Here is a 12,110-nt window from a genome sequence, read left to right as displayed (position 1 = left end):
GGATCTGGCAGGGTTATGGAAGCTGTCAGACCTGTGGGGAGTGTTTGAGTGTTGTACACCAAATATTCGGAGCTTTTGACCATGAGGGGTCTCTAAATAGGAGCTGTGCTCATGTTGGAGGAGCATCTTGTCAAAGACATTATTAATGAAAATGGAAATAATGGAAATGGAAATAATTTCATCATTAATGAAATTGGGTCCTTAGAGAGCTGCATTAATTAATTCAAGGAAAACTGTTGTTATGGAATCACAGGATGGTTTGGGTAGGAGGGGACCATAAAACCCTTCAAGTTCCAACCTCCTCCCACGGGTAAGGGCACCTTCCACTAGAAAGGTGCTCATGCTATGGCTGTGCCATACCCTGTCTCATTTCCTCTTTGTCTTCTCTCTCTAGTCTTTCCCTGGTTTGGCTTGGACATTGGAGGCACCTTGGTAAAACTGGTTTATTTTGAACCCAAGGACATCACGGCCGAAGAGGAAGAGGAAGAAGTGGAAAACCTCAAAAGCATCCGCAAATACCTGACATCAAACATAGCCTATGGCTCCACAGGCATTCGGGATGTGCACCTTGAGCTCAAGGACCTTACCCTGTGTGGACGTAAAGGCAATCTGCACTTTATACGCTTTCCTACTCATGACATGCCTGCTTTTATCCAAATGGGAAGCGAAAAGCACTTCTCGAGCCTCCATACTACCTTATGTGCCACGGGAGGTGGAGCGTACAAATTTGAGCAGGACTTTCGCACAGTAGGCATTTTTGGCTTCTATACCATTAGGATCTGGTAGTTTCTTTGAAAGCTTCAAACTAGAAAACTTTCTCTACACACTCTAAAACTTCTCTAAATCTCTGTTTCGACGCTGTCCCTAACTCCAGTTAAACTTGGCATGTGGAGTCAAGTTGGCATCTCAAATTAAAACACGTTGTGGCCTGAACATAGCTCTAAAATTATTCACTAATGGTCTTTCCTAAAAATCTTCCGCTCTGTTTTTAATCTCTTCTTGTGCTAATCTCAGTCTCTTTGGGTCTTTTTTTTTACTCATTGCTGTCTTTCTCCTGCTTTATTTTCTTCCTTTGCTCACCTGGTTTCATTTCTAACACCTGTGTGAATGAGCTGGTTGAGGTTCAGGCAGATTTGGTGGTAAAGGAAGTTCATAGTTGGGGTTGGACATCATCATGGAACTTCATTCTCAGTAGGATTGTTGCTCCTGGTGAAAAACGTGTGATAAATATTTGTTTAGTCAGGGCTTGGAAAAATGCAAATAAAGAGGCTTTGAAAGAATCATTAAGGGTGAAAAGCCCTCTAAGATCATCAAATGCAACCATTCCTCCAGCATGTCCCAGGCCACCGCTGATCCATGTCCCCAAGTGCCAGCCACATCCACATGACTTTTAAGTCCCTCGTCCTGGGCAACACAACCCTTTCTCTTAGGTTTTTCCTAATATCCAATTTTGTGTGGTCAAGGCAGTGACATGAGGGGAAAAGGATTTTATAACTACCTCACTGTTTTTTGATGTTGCTTTGGATGGATTTTGTGGGGTATTTTGGTCAAACACTGCAAGTCCCTCCTCCGGGCTTTTCACACTAGTGCCTCAGCGTCAGGGCCTGCAGGGGTTGCTGTAATTCTCTCTGTGTCCATCTGTGGGTCCAGATTGTTTTCCCCTGTTCCACACCTGAGGGCTGCATTACTTAGGAGCCCCTGTGCTCTCCTGTGATCCATTCTTCCCCAGCCTCCACAGGGAGCATGGACATAGCTGGATTGAGCTGGCAGTCAATGCATTTTTCCAGCCCTGAGCATAAACACTTCAAATGCCTGGCCACTTCTTCAATATTCCTCTTGTTTTCCTTCCCACCAGATGGGTGACCTTGAGCTTTGTAAGCTTGATGAGCTGGATTGCCTTGTTAAAGGAGTGCTGTACATCGATTCCGTGAGCTTCAATGGACACTCGGAGTGTTACTATTTTGAGAACCCAACGGATGCTGAGAGGTGCCAGAAGCTCCCGTTCAACCTGGAGAATCCCTATCCTCTCCTCCTGGTGAACATTGGCTCAGGGGTCAGCATTTTGGCTGTCTATTCCAAAGACAACTATAAACGGGTAACAGGCACCAGGTGAGTGTGCTGGGGGGTGAAGAGGCTTTGATTTTAGGGTCTGGAGCACATTCCTGCTTTGTAAATGGCATTTTCAGGGACAAGCTGCAATAAAGGTGGTGAGGGGAATGACCAGGCTCCTGCTCTTACTGCAGTTACTCCCTGCCAACAAAGATCTTTCCTGGAATAGAGGATCTGGGTTTCATGATTTGGTGTCTTTACTGCAGCCAGTTTCCATCAAAGCTGATTTTTCAGTTGCTCTGCTGCAGGAATTTAAGGGCTTCCTTTATTTATTTTATGGGATCACGTACTTTGGGATTGTTAATAACTCTTAATTTTGATCCAAGAAGTTGAGATTTTCATTCTGAGTTCCAAAAGTTGCCAGATTTTGGTGGAAGAGATAATGGCATAGCAGTAATTCCCCAATTGCTGCCCATCTTGAAAGATGTGGCTTTTGTGCCCTGGCAAGAGCATAGAGTTCTGTGGCATTAAGCTTTCCTGGATTCCCTGAAAAGTAATGGTAGTAATAATAATAATAATAATAATAATAATTTTTAATTCCCTCAGTACAGTTTGCTTTCTTACTAGACATTATTAGTGGCATCTATGTGCTGTAAAATGAACAAGACAAGGTTTTTCTCCAAACTTTTAGATATCTCTGCCCTGACACTCCAGTTATGCCTCAGGACTAACCTTTATTTTAGGATTAACACCTCTGGATGCTGGGAAGAAAGTGGACAGTGTAACATCAAAAAATCGAGGTCTCATTTCACAACATGGCCTGTGCAGAAGGGTGTGAGGGATTCCTTACAGGCTGTAGGTTACATGACAGGAACAGCCTTCGAGGAAAATGCTGCCTTTCCAAGACAGTTCTCTCTATAGAAAGGAGGTCAGGAATGGTGTGACCTGAGCTAACTGGGATGCAGAGCTGAACAGTCCAAGCTTTCATTTTCATTTTGCTTTGCTTGCAGCCTTGGAGGAGGAACCTTCTTTGGCCTCTGCTGCCTTCTGACGGGCTGCTCCACGTTCGAGGAGGCCCTGGAGATGGCATCCCATGGGGACAGCACCAAGGTGGACAAACTGGTGAGGGACATCTACGGAGGAGACTACGAGCGCTTCGGGCTGCCAGGCTGGGCTGTGGCATCCAGGTAATGCCCTGCCTGGGTCTCATTTTGGTATTGTTTCCCCTGGTGATCCTGCAAGGATGAGAAACTGGATTTTAGGTGCCTTAGGAGAGCAACTGTTCCTAAGAGATCTAAGTTATGGATAGCAACGCTTTTTAAAGTTGGAAATCAGTCCTTTAGGATGAATCACTTTAATTAAATTAGCAGTTCCCATTTTTTCCTGTAATTCTGATGGGACCTTTAACCGCAAAACTGTCTTTACAGCTTTGGAAACATGATGAGCAAGGAGAAGAGGGAATCTGTCAGCAAGGAGGACCTGGCCAAGGCCACTTTAATCACCATCACCAACAACATTGGCTCCATAGCGCGGATGTGTGCCCTTAACGAGGTATTTTGGGAATCTCTTCCCTTTCTCCCTGCCTGAAACATTACCTGTGGGCTGCTGCCTGCTTGAGGAATGTGCCTCTCTTTGGGAACAGCTCTGGGAACCAGTGGGAGAGGAGGAAAGGAGGGTGTAGAGGCTGGATATCTTCTCCTGTGTTGTTTTTACGAGTTGCTCTGGATTTCTTGGCCAAGCCCCACCACTGCCACAGCAGTTTGCTGCATCTTTGTGCTTTCAGCTTCTTTACAGTGCTGCCTTGTTGCATTCATGTCAAGCAGCATTGTACAGGGCTATGAAAGAGCAGAGACATCCTCTGCACTCCATCCTGAGCCTCCTGCCATGGAATCCAGTATCCTCCTGACTCCTCTAGCTCTGTCTTTGTTGCAGCCAAAATGAGGAAAGACATGTCCTAAACAGCCTTGGCTCATAATATATCTGCTAATTCCTTATTCTGGAACTCTGAATGAAAAGGATCCTGAATAGTTCAGGGGAAGTGTTAATCAGTGTGGGGAGGGAAGGAAGACCCATAAAAAGATATGAGTGCAGGAGCAGGTAAGACTTGATCCTGATTGGTCAGAAAGAGGAAGAACTCAGCTGTTTTTGTGTTGGAGAGCAAGAAAGTGTCAGACCTTGGATCAGAACTATTGGTGTGGAAAAGTAAGACCGGTTTAAATCCAAAATAATCACTACTTGGTTGGTCTTTTTCTTTCTTTAAAAATTGTGTTGGTTATGGGCTCCTAATTTGTCCCCCCCCCGCCCCAGTTTAACAGTAGAGTCACTCGGCTATTTCATGATGAATCAAAGGCCAGAGTGGGAGGAGGAGGGGGAGGTGGCACTTGATATCAGTGTTCCCAGGCAGTATAAGGATTTATCAGGAAAATCAGCTATTCTACCCAGATTCTTGAGTTAGAAATGCTGAAGTTTGGCCTGGGAATTCCTGGGGGAATCTGAGGAAGAGGGTGGCTTAAAATGGCCTGGTCCTGCTTTCTGATGAAATTGTGTGTGGTGTTCTGCACATTCTGCCAGACACTTTCAGCAGGAACTTAATTCACAGAATTTCAGAGCCACCGAGGTTGGAAAAATCTTTTAAGATCATTGATCCCAACCATGCCCCAGCACTGCCAAGGCCACCACTGACCCATGTCCTCAAATGCCACCTCCACACGGCTTTTAAATCCCTCCAGGGGTGGGGATTTACCCTGGGCAACTGTGCCAGGGCTGGGCAATCCTTTCTATGAAGAAATTTTCCCAGTATCCAACTGAAACCTTCCCTGGCCCAGGCTGAGGCCGTTCCCTCTCCTCGTGTCCCTGTTCCCTGGGAGCAGAGCCCGACCCCCCTGGCTGTTTCCTCCTGTCAGGGAGTTGTGCAGAGCCACAAGGTCCCCTCTGAACCTCCTTTTCTCCTGGCTGAGCCCCTGCAGCTGCTCCTGGTGCTCCACATGGAGTTTTCATTATTCCAAGCAAAAACTAGAATTTAGCTTTAATATACTTTTTTTTTTTTTTTTTTCCTCTTAACACTCTTAAGAACATAAACCGTGTGGTGTTTGTGGGCAACTTCCTTCGGATCAACACCATCTCCATGAGGCTCCTGGCCTATGCCCTGGACTACTGGTCAAAGGGACAGTTAAAAGCACTTTTCTTGGAACATGAGGTAAAATCCCTTTTTAAAATTTGTCTCATGGCAAAATGCAAATCCTCAGAGCGCTCTGGAAACAGTCACGTGGAGCTGTTGGGTGCACACAGTGCAGGAGGTGCTCAGGGTTTTGCTGCTATAGCCACAGCTATATTTTATTTTATTTTCTATTTTGTAATGTACCTCTCTGTAGTTGTATCTTTCCACTCTCCTTTATATGTTGTTAAAATTACACTGTGTGTGTAATAGTCTGGAGAGGAGAAGGCTCCAGGGAGACTTTGCAGGGCCTAGAGGAGCTCCAGTAGAGCTGGAGAGGGTCTTGGGCAAAGGTCTGGAGTGATGGGACAAGGGACAATGCCGGAGGACAGGGTTAGATGGGATATTGGAAAGGAATTTTTCCCTTTGAGGGTAGTGAGGTCCTGGCATGGATTTCTCAGAGAAGCTGTGGCTGTCCCTGCATGCCTGGAAGTACCCAAGGCCAGCCTGGATGGGACTTGGAGCAACCTGGGCTAGTGGGAGGAGTCCCTATCCATGGCAGGGGGATGGCACTGGATTATCTTTAAGGTCCTTTCGAGCCCCAGCTATTCCCTGATTCTGTGGGCATTGTGTTCCTGTGTCAAGTGTGTGTCCGTGGATTTTCACTGAGTGTTCCCATCTGCTCCTCAGGGTTACTTCGGCGCTGTTGGTGCTCTCCTGGGACTCCTGGACTCAGCCTGACTCCTTGCGGGATCTGTGGTGGACCTTGGATTCAGGGCATTCCCTGGGCCACTGAGCCCATGGTTTAGGGGTCACTGAGCCCATGTTCTGTGTCGCAGCCCCCATTGAGACTGTTCCATTGGGGTGGCCTGTGGGGATGGGTGTCTGTAAGAGTTGAAATCCATCTGAGATTACAACGCAGGTTTGCTGCAAAGGATGTCATTGGAATACACTGGCTGGATGTGGGGGTGTATGGGAAGGTCTGTGGGGCATTTCAGTCACATGGAATTGCCCATTTTCGGTAGTTTTATTCCATGTTTAATGATGGTGACAAAGCAGAGCAGGGACACTGCTCCTTCCACTGGGATCCCTTGGAGTGCTGGGTGCCCAGGTCAGTTCTATGTTTGCAGTCAGAGCTTCTCCATGTGCTGGAAAATGGTCTGGGAACAGCATCAGCATAGCCCTGGTGTGTGTAACTAGCTGCATATGACCCACTGGATCCACACTGGGACACAGCTGTGCTGTCAGCCAGGCTTCACCCCTGCTCCACATGTCCTTATCTCAGTCCTGGGGACGGCAGGTACAGCACAGCACGGATCTGTGCCTCAGGGTGGGTCCCATTTCAGCCTCCAGCACTCCTGCACAGCCCTCAGCACCCTTTGGGGTGGTGTCAGGGCTGTCAGTCAGCCTCCAGCCTTGAGATCTAAATTTGAGATGGAATAGGGCTATTTGTTGTTTGTCTGGGCTTTTCTCTCTGTTACCAAACTCCACCAAAGAGACACTTCCTTCAGTCACGCTTGTCCACCAAAGAGACACTTCCTTCAGTCACACTTGTATCTCTGTAATATTCCATGTTACTCCATTTTAAAATGGCTACACTCCTGTCATTTTGGGGGAATTCTCCCCTTTCCATGCATGCTGTACTCCCTCTTTCCCTTGTGCATACTGCCACACAGCCTGCAAGCAGGATACTGTGGTGTGGAGCCCCTGTGGAAGTTGCACCCTCGGGATGGGGAGATTGGAATGGATCCTGCACTCAATAAATTCTCTCTAAAAGCAACGAGGTATCTATCTGCAGCTTCCTTCAGGACATGAGCTCATTGAGACCCAGCTCTGGAAGTGCTTTGGCTTCCCAGTTAGCAGCTCCGTGGAGCACAGGGAAAGCTCTTGAGATCTTTTAGATCATGTAATAGTGTCAGGGTTTATCTCAGGATATCAGAATGACCATCACCCTGACCCCAACACACTCTTCCAGTCCTGGTTTCTTCGCAGAGAAACCAATTTCCAGCTCTCTGATCCCCTTGTGAGCCTGGCTGGAAGTGCTGGACAGCACTGAGCTCTTCCCTGCCCTGTGAATCCTGCCTGGCTCTGCCCTTTGCTGAATCCCGAGACGTGAGCACTCCAAGGTGGGTTCCTTGTGTGGCACCTCCCTCTGAAAAGGGAGGAAACCACGAACTCAGAGGGTCTGAGTCTGCTCTGCTGGGCACGTCTGTTTGTCTCTAAACCTCAGCTGTGGGCTGGGATTCTGGACACAGCCAAGGATTTAATCACAGTAAAATCAGGGAAAAGAACATAGGACTCACGTGGAAGGTGATCTGTACTGGCAGAGGAGGAAAATGTTTGTTTTCCCTGCAGCCTAACACAAGTTGCAATTGTGTCCTGCTCTGTGGTACTGGAGAGGTGAGTGCTGGGAGCAAGATCATAGAGCTCAGGGAATGGTTTGGGTTGGAAGGGACCTCAAAGCCCCTCTCGTTCCACCTCTGCCATGGGCTGGGACACCTCCGACTATCCCAGGGTGCTACAAACCTGGCCTTGAACACTTGCAGAGATCCAGAGGCAGCCACAGCTTCTCTGGGCAGAGATTGTTCGGCATCAGCCAAATTCTCCTTTATTTGTTCCTCATGAAATCACACTAAGGTTCCTAAACTCTCCATTAAAAACATCTCCATTTCCAGAGTGCTGACTGAAGGGTTTCTAGACTCAGCTGCTGCTGTACCACCTAAAATTTAAGACACGTGTACCTGGCTAGCCTTTCACCCACCCTCATGGCCAAAACTCGGAAAAGGCACAGAAACTTCGGCTTTTTGAAATGTCTGTGTGCCTGGGACCTGTGTGGCTCCTTGATGTAATGGGTCAGTGATAGGCTGGGCTGGGGAGGCTGTGGAGATCTTTGGAATACACAGGAAAAAGCCTGGTTTTTATTAAACACAGCAGCCTTGCGACCAGAAGCTACCTTGCCATGGTTCTGCTGTGGAGAGCTGGGAAATCTTTGCAGGGCTGGGCGTTCTCAGCAGCAATTCTACAGTCCCTGCCCTGAGGCACTGGTGTCCCTGGGCACAGCATCCTGCAAGTTTTCCACTTCCTCACTTTGACATGAGCCCCTGTAATCCTTTTTCTCTGGATTTTCGAGTAGATCCAGCATGGTCTGATCTCAGCACCAAAGTTTCTGGCTTATTGTCTTTTTTTTTTTTTTTTTTAACTGCTTAATTTTTTTCTTCTTGTTATAAAATATTACAGTTATTTTTTATATGCTTCAAACCGTTTGTTTGCTTTGTCTCGTTCTTGGAGCTCCAGCACAGCAGACATTGGTGGGAATGAGCAGGAATGTGCTGGGGAAATTGGGGTTGACCCCACTTGGTTTTTAGCTTATTGAAAATAATTGTTGGCAATCCTTGATTGTTTCTCCCTCCCTGCACATTTCAGGCTCTGGGAATCAGTTGTACTTAAAAACATTTTAAAGGAGGGGAATTTTTGTTTTTTGAAGAGCATTAGTTATCATGGGGGAAATGGCAGCGTTTTTGGCTTTGATGAAAAACTTCATTGCTAATCATTGATAGTAGTGGGATTGGTGGGGAGGGTACAGCATCAATCTAGAGCAGGAGCTGTGGGGTGGAAACACCAAAAATAACTGTTCTGTGCAGCTCCGTGGGAGATCCAGACTTTGTCCCAGCAGGGGGAAGTCACCCAGCGAGCTCATCATCCCAAAAATGGCTGTGAGGGCAGCCAGGCGCTCAGTCCCTGTGGATCCTTCTGGAGGAGGTGAACAGAACATTGAGAGAATGGCTTCCCACTGCCAGAGGGCAGATTTACATGGGATATTGGGAAGGAATTGTTCCCTGTGAGGGCGTGAAGGCCCTGGAATGGATTTCTCAGAGGAGCTGTGGCTGCCCCTGGATCCCTGGAAGTGTCCAAGGCCAGGCTGGACGGGGCTTGGAGCAACCTGGGACAGTGGAAGGCGTCCCTGCCCATGGCAGGGGGTGAAATAGGATGGGTTTTAAAGTTCCTCATCCAAAGGGTTCCCTGGTGGGACCCGGCACTAGAGGGCAGCAGCCCCGCAGGCAGGATCGGGGGACAGAGGGACAGGGACAGCGGGACAGGACCCGTGGGAGTCCCGCCTCCTCCACGCCAGGGTCCTGCGGGGATCCCCAGCTGGGGTGACCCCAGCTCAGGCACCCCATGGGCACAATCCAGGGGGATTTCTCACCCGCTTGGCCAAGCCTTGAGGAAGAGGAGGAGGAGTGGAACAAAGTGAGCAGGAGACAGGGTTGGATCCCAAAACGCTGAGCTGGGAGCTGAACCCCTCCCAACCCCGCGGGAGGTCATTAGGGGTTTGGGCCGGGATTCGGGCTGGGAAGGTTGGTTGGAGGAATATCCTCTCCTTAAGCAGGGAAGCTCACCCGTGCCTGGAGCCTGCAAAATCTCTCTGAGCTGGGGGGGTTTGGGCTGCTCTGCAGCCAGCCAGCCCTCATGGGACTGCTGTCCCCATCGGCTCTGCTCTGGGGCAGGGATAAGGTGACCCCAAACCCGCCTCTCTTCCAGCCCTATGGTCCCTCCCCTGCTGGGGACATCCCCAGGGTGACAGGGAACAAGGGACGGGGGGACAGACCCCCTGCAAATACACCCCGCTTCCAAAACCTGCTTTTATTTACATTTCAAGTCAAATCACATGCAAACTCTTGTTTGTTTTTTTTTTTTCTTTCCTGTTTTTTTCCTTAAGAAGAGTGTGATTAGCAAAAAAGACGCATTATTAGAATTTTCAAATAGCAATTAAATATACAAAAATAGAGCTTACAAAAAACCCAAACAAACAGAGGGAAAAAAAACAAAACAAAACAAAAAACAAAAACCAAAACCAGCGAATGTTTTAAAAAATATTCTGCTGCAGAATTTGTAGTGTACAAACACGTCTATGAGGCTCCACGCTCCATAAACAGTCCCGGGTGTTTTGGGAGGGGGGCGGCACCAGGAGCCCTCCCAGCCCTGCCCCCGGGCAAGCCGCTGCCGTGTAATACTGACATCCCCCTTCCCCAAACCCCGGGAATGCGACTGGAGAGGATGGCAGGCGACGCCCAAAACTTGTGGTCGGAGAGGCGAGAGGGTGGCCCAGCTCCCCCCCAGGCGCTGATGAGGGTTTTGGGGTGTTTTGGCAAGGGAAACCGCTGCCCAGAGAGCCCCGGGGCCAGGCTGGAAGCGATGGGACGATCCCAAAGGGCGGGATTTCTGCCATGGCTCTCGCTGCTGCTGAGGCCGGGATGGTGCCCCTTACAGGGACTCCAGGCCCCTGAGGTAGCCGAGGGGGAGCGGCAGCCACCCTCGGGAAGGTCGGGGGGAATCCAAACCCGGGAGACCCCACACAGCCACCACCGGGGGTGACACCAGGTGCCGAGGGGACACCGAACCGTAGCACGACTCCAGAGGCGAGACCCCACTTCCAGGTGGGAACCGCAAAGGCAAAGGAACCGAAGGCGGAGAGGAGGGACCAGGAACCGGCCGCGACGCTCCAGGGTCTGCCCCGCGTTGTGGGAGCAGGAGGTGCCGGAGCTCAGGGGCCGTGGCGATGTTCCCGGAGGTCGCTGGGTGCCACCGGCCGCTTCCCGGCGGCCGCGGGGCTGCAGAAGGGAGGTGCTGGAAGAAGGATGTCGTGCCGAGGACGCCGAGTCCCCTCCTGGCCCTGGCCAGGAGGATCTGAGTCCAGGCTTCATCCCAGCAGGATTCGGGGCTGCTCAGCTGCGGCCGAAGTGCTTTGGTTGTGTCCGAGCGCCGCGGGCGGGCGCGGGCCGGGCCGGGCCCGGGAGGGACTATACGATGTTCTGGGAGCCGGGCAGCGGCCCCTGCGGCGGGCCCGGGTCCGGCTTCCCGTGCAGCTGCGCCAGCTGCAGCACCGGCATGTTACACAGGGGACACACCTTCCGCACCTCCAGCCACTTGATGAGGCACCTGCGGACACCAGGGACACGGGACGTCAGTGAGGATACGCCTGACATCACTGGGGACACACCTGACATCACTGGGGACACACCTGACATTGATGGGGAGCTGCAAAGATCTCCCCCAGAGCCCCTTTACCCCACCCTGGAGCTTTGCTGCTGCCCAGCTTTTAATTCACCATTTGGGTGCCTTCATGTTTTATTGGGTTTCTGGGGAAGCATTCTCTGTGTATATATACAGGGATTTTATATAAATATGTTCTATATATAATTTGGGTTTGTATTTGTATTTGTATTTATATAATAGGGATATGAAAATGCATACACCTACCAAAAATAAACAAAATATATACATAAAAGGTGTATGTGAAAATATAAACATAGAATCTGTAAACAATATAGTAATAATACACAACCACATATATGTGTATAAATTTTAAAAATTATGTAAATAATTCTGATATAATCAGACTATTATATATATTATGTATTATATATATTATATTATATATTATGCATATATATGTATATATATAATAGCTATGTATATACTATAAATCATATAGTTATATATAGTGTATACAGTATATATAGTATAGTATATAAATGTATAAACATATATAATATAGAATATATAAATTAAATATATATAATGTATATATAAATATACAGAGAATATAAAATATCTGTAATACATAGGACGCCATGTATAGTATTGTAATATAAAATATTATTATTATTATTATACAGTAACATAAATTTTAGTCAGTTTGCTTGATATAAACCACACCTATATAAAATTTATATATTTACATTTTTCATGGAATTTTAGACTGAGTTGGAAGGGATCCATGAGGATCACCAAGGCCAACTCCTGACTCAGCACATCCTGCAAGTTAAACCCCATATCCCCAAGCTGTCAATCAGTTTTCCAGCTCCCAAACTGCAGCTCCACCTGCCCCAATCCATCCAACAGGAGC

General features: G+C 48.4%; 2 protein-coding genes across 10 annotated transcripts in view; one reads left to right on the top strand and one right to left on the bottom strand.

Annotated features, from left to right (window-relative positions):
- Positions 1-12,110, top strand: part of PANK2 (pantothenate kinase 2) — a 118,718-nt gene that overhangs the window by 7,910 nt on the left and 98,698 nt on the right. Inside the window, exons 2-7 of one of the 3 annotated variants that reach the window (XR_010743444.1) lie at positions 395-747; positions 1,856-2,109; positions 3,060-3,236; positions 3,477-3,600; positions 5,120-5,245; positions 5,894-6,086. Coding sequence is in view for 2 of the 3 variants with exons in the window: in XM_066317448.1 (XP_066173545.1) it covers positions 395-747; positions 1,856-2,109; positions 3,060-3,236; positions 3,477-3,600; positions 5,120-5,245; positions 5,894-5,944 (1,085 nt within the window). In the remaining variant the exon portion in view is untranslated. Of the gene's footprint in view, positions 1-394; positions 748-1,855; positions 2,110-3,059; positions 3,237-3,476; positions 3,601-5,119; positions 5,246-5,893; positions 6,984-12,110 lie in introns of those variants that run through there. The other 2 variants (XM_066317448.1, XM_066317449.1) reach the window with 2 other exon arrangements.
- The window catches only part of RNF24 (ring finger protein 24), a 28,839-nt gene continuing 26,554 nt past the window's right edge, over positions 9,826-12,110 (bottom strand). For all 7 annotated transcript variants that reach the window (XM_066317442.1, XM_066317443.1, XM_066317444.1 and 4 more), the window contains one exon: positions 9,826-11,140. In XM_066317442.1, coding sequence (XP_066173539.1) covers positions 11,002-11,140 — 139 coding nt within the window. In that variant the 3' untranslated portion in view covers positions 9,826-11,001. The remainder of the gene's footprint in view (positions 11,141-12,110) is intronic.

This window comes from Sylvia atricapilla, chromosome 4 (genome assembly GCF_009819655.1).
Source record: "Sylvia atricapilla isolate bSylAtr1 chromosome 4, bSylAtr1.pri, whole genome shotgun sequence".
NCBI classification, from domain to species: domain Eukaryota; kingdom Metazoa; phylum Chordata; class Aves; order Passeriformes; family Sylviidae; genus Sylvia; species Sylvia atricapilla.
Note: the sequence above shows the minus strand (reverse complement) of the source record. Positions and strands in the feature narration are given on the sequence as shown.